General features: G+C 32.5%; 2 protein-coding genes across 3 annotated transcripts; both read left to right on the top strand.

Moving 5' to 3' along the window:
* Window positions 1-1,943: 1,943 nt before the first annotated feature.
* Window positions 1,944-5,279, top strand: LOC116843846. 2 transcript variants are annotated; one of them, XM_032814678.1, is made up of 6 exons: window positions 1,944-2,276; window positions 2,681-2,800; window positions 2,989-3,481; window positions 3,896-4,220; window positions 4,658-4,734; window positions 5,058-5,279. In XM_032814678.1, exons 2-6 carry the CDS (start codon window positions 2,720-2,722, stop codon window positions 5,063-5,065), a joined length of 984 nt encoding a protein of 327 aa, XP_032670569.1. In that variant the 5' UTR covers window positions 1,944-2,276; window positions 2,681-2,719; the 3' UTR covers window positions 5,066-5,279. The 2 variants fall into 2 exon arrangements, with proteins under 2 accessions (XP_032670569.1, XP_032670570.1); XM_032814679.1 differs by having other exon boundaries at window positions 2,110-2,276; window positions 3,013-3,481.
* A 1,036-nt stretch (window positions 5,280-6,315) lies between these two features.
* Window positions 6,316-7,650, top strand: LOC116843923 (intraflagellar transport protein 43 homolog). The gene is made up of 6 exons (XM_032814872.1): window positions 6,316-6,446; window positions 6,550-6,606; window positions 6,854-7,035; window positions 7,232-7,261; window positions 7,325-7,365; window positions 7,574-7,650. The coding sequence occupies exons 2-6, from the start codon at window positions 6,568-6,570 to the stop codon at window positions 7,648-7,650; spliced, it is 369 nt and encodes a 122-aa protein (XP_032670763.1). The 5' UTR covers window positions 6,316-6,446; window positions 6,550-6,567.
* Window positions 7,651-7,652: the final 2 nt, after the last annotated feature.

Below are 7,652 nucleotides of genomic sequence, written 5' to 3'. Positions count from 1 at the left end.
CAGCACGGCTTGAGTGGTACACGCTTCCGAAATGTTGAAGAAGTGCGAGAATGGGTGGACGAATGGATTGCTTCGAAACAAACATCGTTTTATCGAGATGGTATCGCCCAGTTGCCAGAAAGATGGCAAAAAGTTGTAGAAAGTGATGGAAAATACTTTCATTGAAATAATTTAAATAAATTTTTTACAATAAATGCTTTTTCTCAGTATTTTTTGGGCGGAAACTAAGTTAAGGTCCTAATACAAGCGGACCACACGGCGACACACGGCCCGCTAAAAATCGGAAGAGATCATGCAGTGGAAAAATGACGGCGGAAAGTCCCGTCAGGCGAATTCGTATAATCACCCGCAATTTTCTTCAATCTCGGGAAAATTGCGTGATATCGTCGCAGGCGATTATCCAATGAAGATTACAATACAATAGCCACGTGAGTTTCGTTCAAACGGAGTAAATTGGAGCGTCGATCTTTTGGGATTCCCTCTCTCTTTCTTTTTCCAACCAGAGATCCTGAGTTGGAATTTTAGTTCTACTATATAAACCTGAACTTTCTAACACATATATTCTGAAGGATCAATATATGCCTAATACATATGAAAACTAAAATCCTATTCCCTTATAGAAATATCATACTAAGAATTATTGATAATTATTTATTTTCAGTATTAAAAATACTGGATAATAAGTAATTATCAATGATTCTTAGTACGATATTTCTATAAGGGCTTAGCACCTCTAAATTGCGGAAAACGCACAAAATGCCGCTTATAGGTTTTAAAAGAAAATCTCTCGGCAAAGCTAGGTAAAGTGGCTAGATAAGAAATAGAATCAACAGAGATTGATATAAGCTTCAGAGTATCAAAGTAAACCTTAAATAGAATATTATGGTAGAAAGTAGAATCAAAATTTCGACTCGGGATATACGAAACTGATTATTATTGTTTATTAACCTTTCCACATTTTTTCCAAAAAGTGTTAAATATAAGTGTATATGTTGTTACGTATAGAAAAGTAAGTTATACAATGCAACGCGAAATGAATTTTTAAACTCACTGCGGGACATAATCCGACAAAAGGATTAACAAGTCGGGCTTCCTTGATTCACCTCGCGGCCGTTTCCTTTCCGATATCGATGCCGACATGCGATTACCCATATTTCGCCGCGATATTTCGCGGGCGAACGCGCGACACGCGGAATTTGCATATTCACGCGCCATGTGTGCCGTTGTACTGCATTCCGCACTGCGCATGCATCCCCCGCGGCTATATTTAATCCGCGGTGGGTGTATTTTCGAATCCGCCGAACTAAAAATAACCGGAACGCGTTCCGCTGCATTCCATCGTTGTATTTAGATCCAGCGCTTCGTAATACGCGGCGCCGCGCGCAAATACGAACGTAAGAAGCCCGCGTATATCGAAAGGATACTTCGACCGGATCTCAAGTAAAGCGACGACGACAGGAAATGATGAGGAATGGACAAGTCCGTTATTCTGCGAGCTGCATCACGTCTCGAACGATTTTGGTAAATCAATAGATCTATTCTGTAAATTTTAACAACAGTTTCTTACATGAATATCATAGAGAAGTGACTATAAAACCGGAAAATTTTCCATTTGAAATAATTTTGTTATTCTCTAAATATTCTTGTGTTAACTCGGAGAAAGAGTTATTCTAGTTAGAGATATTCTGATATATTGTTTACAGTTCTCTCTCTCTCTCTCTCTCTCTCTCTCTTTCTCTGCAAAGCAAATTACGAGTTTGACACATCCGCAATAAACTGTCTTTGGTGAATAATAATGTTTACGAAGGTACACAGAAGGACACAAGCGGCGAACAAGACGATCAATATCGTGAGAAGAAGACGATTGTAAACGAAAAAGTAAAACCGTCTCTATTCGTCAAGCTTCCTTCTGCTTATAGCTGCGAGAAGTGTTACAACGAGACGGGTTTCCCCGGTTTGAAGGGTATATTTTAATTTTGGTGGCAAGCTCTTCAACAATGTTTCAGTTAAAATTTTTGCCCGAGAAATTGTGACCAACTATCATCTTCAAATCTCATCGTATTCGTCTGCATGTTTAGTTTGTTGTACTTCGCGTGGACTATTTGTCGAAAACTTAAACTCGCTTCTACAGCTCGACAATGTCCTTGTATTCGTATTTGTATACAAAATAAGTTCGATAAACGAACAAAGACGAAGCGTGTCGATTAGTAATAATAAAAACCAAAGGAAGGACAAGGCACATGGTAGTTACGAGTTATTCCGCAACGAAGCAAGAAGTAAGAAAAATTCATCTATTAACAAGGATAAACGAACGTTAATGCGTTTGTAATTCATTTCGTGATTAGTCGAAACACTGGACATTCTAGAAATTTAAAATCATTTCATCTATAAATCTGTAGATTCTGTAAATTTTAACGATAATTTCTTACATGAATATCATAGATAAGTGACTATAAAATAATGTCCAAAAAATTTTCCATTTGAAATAATTTCGTTATTCTTTAAATGTCCTATTGTGTTATCTTGGAGAAATGGAGTTATTTTAGTTAGAGATATTCTGATATATTGTTTACAGTTCTCTCTCTCTCTCTCTCTCTCTCTCTCTCTCTCTCTCTCTCTCCCTCTCCCTCTCTCCCTCTTCCTCTCAAATTTAAAATTATTTGCAATGTTTTTATTTCAGGACTTCGTTTATCCCGAAATCGAATTCTGAGTCAGAAAAATGAAAACTTTGTACGTAATTTGCTTGGCGGTTCTTTTTCACTCGATCTCGTCGGAAATCATCGATAATGAAAATGATAAAGTAAGTATAAATATACAAACGGTCGACAACGTGAAATAATTTCGGGGATTCTCTTCCTTTTCGTAATATTTATTAAAAATAATTATTGATAATTAATCAGAGGTAATTATAGAAGTGTAGCTATTTTATGACTATTACTCATATAATTCCGCGCTTCATAGCATTTAGAGCAACGAAACTTCTCGTAGATTCACTTAGATGGTATGCTACAGGTACAAAAGCAATACACAGATAGGTTAAAGACGTTGGAAGAAAGAGTTTTATCGCTTACTAAAAACCCTGAATTTTGCAATATGATGCGTACGTGGTATAAAATGTTAGCCCAGAAAATCTCGAATAGTGACGACAAGGGTGAGAAATATCGATTCATAAAAGCTCGGAAAGGAGTAAATTACACAAAACAATCAAAGAACAATCAGAGAACAATCAGAGAAGCAGAGAATGAAAGGCAATTTCGTGATCCGTTTGAGGCTTTGACTGGCGAATATATTCCTAAACTACTTCGTGAAATAAGTAAACTTACCATTGAATTAATTAGCAAATTTACCAAAGAATTAATTCAGGGTTCAGTAAACGATAATAACCCCAACTCAAATGTCCAACTTAAATGCCCAACTCAAAATTTAAATGAGAGTACTTGTGATGTGTTATGGAATATGGAAAAAATTCAGCCTCCTTTAGGTAAGCAGTGTTTGAATTTGAGCTCGATAGGTTTAATTACCAAATTTCAATCTTTTTGTTTGAACAACGTATATAAATAAATCCAGCGAGGATCGAAACAATTCTCATGCTATTTGATCTTACATCAGATAAAACTTCTTATATCCGTTTTCGATGTGTGTATGTTTATGTTTGCGTGTTTAATATACGAAAATATTAGACGGTTAAACAAGTCCGATATTCATTAGGCGCCATGAATTTATTCGCCATGAATAACTAAAGAATCAATTTTCTTCTTACATACGTTACAAATATATTACTTAAATTTATCAAATATATAAACGAATATTATGAGAATTGTTACGCGAATGAATACGTTGTGAATAAATACGCGAGAATATTTTTACTGACCAATCTGTACGTACCAATCTGCAGAACTCATTGACTCGTTGCCGTCGTGCCTTTGTACATATCCCGGTGGAGATATCATTAAAGTCAATGATCAGAAAAATGCAAAAGAGTATTGGTGGCAAAAAGTTTCCAATACTCAGGACAAATGCGGTCCTACCCACTGCTTGAAAATTGAAGTTGAAAATAATGAAAACATAGTTTCGAAATATTGCTGCTATGATGAAAATTATTCTCTGATAACTCGAGGCCCTAATGCCGGCAATATTCACTATTTGAACACTAGTAACCTTAAGAATTTAATACATAAGGCGTTCAAGTCTTACCCTGCAGTAAAATGTAATATTATGAGGTACGTTACACTTACATGGCGAGCAATTCAAGATTTTATTGCATCTATTTCCTTCATCCTTTTTCTCTTTCCCTTTTGCTTTCATCTTCTTCTCTTTCATCTTTAAGTCTTCTCCTTTTTCTTTTCTTGATCTTTTTTCTCTCTTCCTCCTTATATTAGATTTTCAAAAAGAATAAAAACACAACTTTTTAAAAAAGTTTTGTACGTTAACTATTAAATTCAATTTACATTAATATAAATTAATCTAATTTAATTTCTCTTCGAAGTATAAAATTTAACTAAAATAGAATTTGAATTAAATACAAAGATTAAAATTTTTAAAATTTTCTTTTATTTAAAATTAAATTTTATTATACTCATTCATATTGCAAATACAGATAAGCTATATAATTGTTTGTTAATATGTAGCAAAATACATTATTTATTTTTTATTATAGATTAATTAAAAGCATACCAGTGAGTAATGACAACGGATGTAAAGAAAATCCGTACATGCAAATGGAACATCGAACAAGTAAGACTCCGGGAAAAAAGTTTATATATGAATTTTGTCCATATATAGTTATATATGATCATATATAATTATATATGTCGACATTGAAAAGAATATTATTGTGAAGATACAATTGAAGTAAATGCTTATGTTTATAGTAGCCCATGATGTTGACGTTTAATCGAATCAAATTATGTTTTTCTTTTTTCATTTGACAATTTTCGTTTTATATATTATAACATATATAATTAAATATGATCATATATAAAGTCATATGTATGGACAAAATTCATATATTATCATATATATTTATATATAATTATATATACTATTTTTTTCGCTAGGTATATAATCCAAATAAGGAATACAATCAAAGTAAGGAATACGATACAAATACAAACGAAACTATGAAGGAGAAGATATAACAAAGAAATGTTAAAGTGCAATCTTATCATAACTTTTTCTTTTTCTTGATGTTTCAATTATTGATTACACATATATATGTTTAACATGCATATTCAATTTACTTAATGGACGAAAATATATGAACTTGATTTTATGCAACATATACAAATTTTATTGAATATATAATATTCATAAAATAATCTTCCAAGTAACAAGATAATATCAAATAATATCTTATTGATATTAGAAACGTTATTAAGATATTATTTAGATATTACTTGTGACATCACCTTCCTATTTAGACTTATTCTAATCTCCTAACCCATATTCTCACGTTTATTTCTAAATCTTCTATACTAATCATATTCTTATTAAATTATATGTGTGTGTGTGTGTGTGTACATAGATCGAGGGAAAGGTCCTTATGGATAGGACTATATATTTAGTAGTAGAAGATGTCGGATTGTTACACGAAACATTGTAAAAGCCGGAGAACCGAGAAACCGGAAAAATAAAATACAACTAGAATAGGAACGTAAAAATGATAAGACTATCATTTCACAGATATGTTTTAATTAGAGATGCCCGATTCTTAATCGATTCGATTCTTTCCCTAACAAATTTAGGGAAAAAGGGTTATTCGTGCTGCTTGCATGTTTAATACTTTTCGCTTTTAAAAAGAGATGGACGCCTAATCAGATGCTTGGAAGAAACAATCGAGTTAGTTATCTTGCTTTTACTTCTTCCAAACATTCCAATATACTTTCGTCTGGTTTTAAATATGAAAAGTGCGAAGAATGCAAACAACACGAATAAGCCTATTTTTGACGAAAGAATCGAATCGATTCAGAATTGGGCATCTCTAGTTTTAATGTAACAGCAGTTGCAATCAGGATAAAATTTATATTCACACACATACTCATACACACGTTTTTGGCTGCGTTCAGATATGCACCCCTTACCCGGGTGCACTCTAATACTAGAAGTGCTATAGTGTATGTAACATATACTATAGTGTTTCTAATAGAGTGCACCCGGATAGTGAATCTGAACGCACCCTTTTAAGGTGCCTTTACATGGGAGCATCGAGTGTCGAGCGTTAAAGCGGTAGCCAATCAACGTGCCACTTTCCGCAAGAACTACAACTATACTTCTGGGACTTGATACATTGATTGGCTAACGCTTTAACGCTCGACGCTCGGACGCTCTTATTTAAAGATACCTTTACGAATAGATGTCCTGTAGGTTACTGCATATAAATTAGATCGCTTTGTTGTCATGGTTACCATTTGTAAACACTGTATAAACACTGTATAGTGATTATAGTTGTAAGTTTATTATTTGTAAGCTTGATTTCAAGTGATATATATAAGTGAACATAGAAACTTTTCTCTTTACTTTTATATTTACTTCTATTTTTTCTTGCTTAAGTGAAAATTTGTATACCAAATGGATTGGGCTAACGATCTCGAGATTACTTCTAAGAAGGTAACGTAGATAATACTTTAGAAAACAGTATTCTCTACTATTTCAGCATTTTTTAAATATTTTAAATACTTTGCGGTTATATGTACACATATTTTATATATAATTTTATTGACATATAGTTTGTTTTCATATTGTAGATTACAAATAACAATACATCAATTAAATTTAAAATCTATATTTCAATGATTTCAATGAAAGAATCAATTATCTACTAATATAACAATCTAATGAGTCAATCAATTTTCAGTTAGTACCACGCCTAGGTAGGCGTGCAGGTCAAAACAATTTACAGGATGAAAATAAATCTGATGATGATGTTCTGGAGAGTCCAATTTCTTTGTCATCTGGAAAGTCTGTCCCTACACAAAGACCAATAGCACCACCTCGTTCTAGGAAAACTGGCTGGGGTGATGAATTGAAAAGTGCCAAGTATGAGATTGTCTTGTTCAAAAGATATCTTGAAAGCAACAGTATAATTTAAAAAAAAGTTATAATATCTACAACATAAGATGTCTCTTTTTTAAGAAATAGAATAATTTTGATATAATTGAAACATGAAATGAATGAAGTAAATTCATTACCTTGAAGTATAATTAGAATAAGTAATTTCTTTTTCATTACTTAGGTCAAAGACAGCATCAAATATTATTGAACAGTGAGTATAATGCATAAAATTAAAGAATCAGACATCTGTAGTCACTGACAGACTGTTTCTTAGGGAACGTTTTCGAGCATTAGAGAAGGAGGAGTTAGAAGATGGTAAGTCTGGAATTAATGACATTAAAGGTGATTTACTTTAATTGGATGTAATCAAAGAATTTCTTTATATCATTTATGTGTTCTTAATTATATAATCTATAAATAATAAAGAATATACTTATGATCATGATTAATCAGTTAATATCAAATATAGTTAATTCTTTTTATGTTATTCTTTCTCTTTGGCATTGTTATCTTTTATGTTTAGATATTCCTGTAATACCAGATTTGGATGAAATTCAGGAAGATAATATTTCACCTGAAATTGCAAGTGCTCCTACGTGAGT

The sequence above is a fragment of the Odontomachus brunneus genome, unplaced genomic scaffold, assembly GCF_010583005.1.
Source record: "Odontomachus brunneus isolate Ranch 3 - 2012 unplaced genomic scaffold, Obru_v1 Obru_scaffold_036, whole genome shotgun sequence".
NCBI classification, from domain to species: domain Eukaryota; kingdom Metazoa; phylum Arthropoda; class Insecta; order Hymenoptera; family Formicidae; genus Odontomachus; species Odontomachus brunneus.
Note: the sequence above shows the minus strand (reverse complement) of the source record. Positions and strands in the feature narration are given on the sequence as shown.

Coding starts and splice junctions, on each gene's coding strand:
- LOC116843846 (XM_032814678.1), top strand. CDS start 2,720: ATGAAAACTTTGTACGTAATTTGCTTGGCGGTTCTTTTTCACTCGATC. Junction 2,801..2,988: donor TCGATAATGAAAATGATAAA/GTAAGTATAAAT, acceptor AACTTCTCGTAG/ATTCACTTAGATGGTATGCT. Junction 4,221..4,657: donor GTAAAATGTAATATTATGAG/GTACGTTACACT, acceptor TTTTTATTATAG/ATTAATTAAAAGCATACCAG.
- LOC116843923 (XM_032814872.1), top strand. CDS start 6,568: ATGGATTGGGCTAACGATCTCGAGATTACTTCTAAGAAG. Junction 7,262..7,324: donor GCATCAAATATTATTGAACA/GTGAGTATAATG, acceptor ACTGTTTCTTAG/GGAACGTTTTCGAGCATTAG. Junction 7,366..7,573: donor GAAGGAGGAGTTAGAAGATG/GTAAGTCTGGAA, acceptor TTTTATGTTTAG/ATATTCCTGTAATACCAGAT.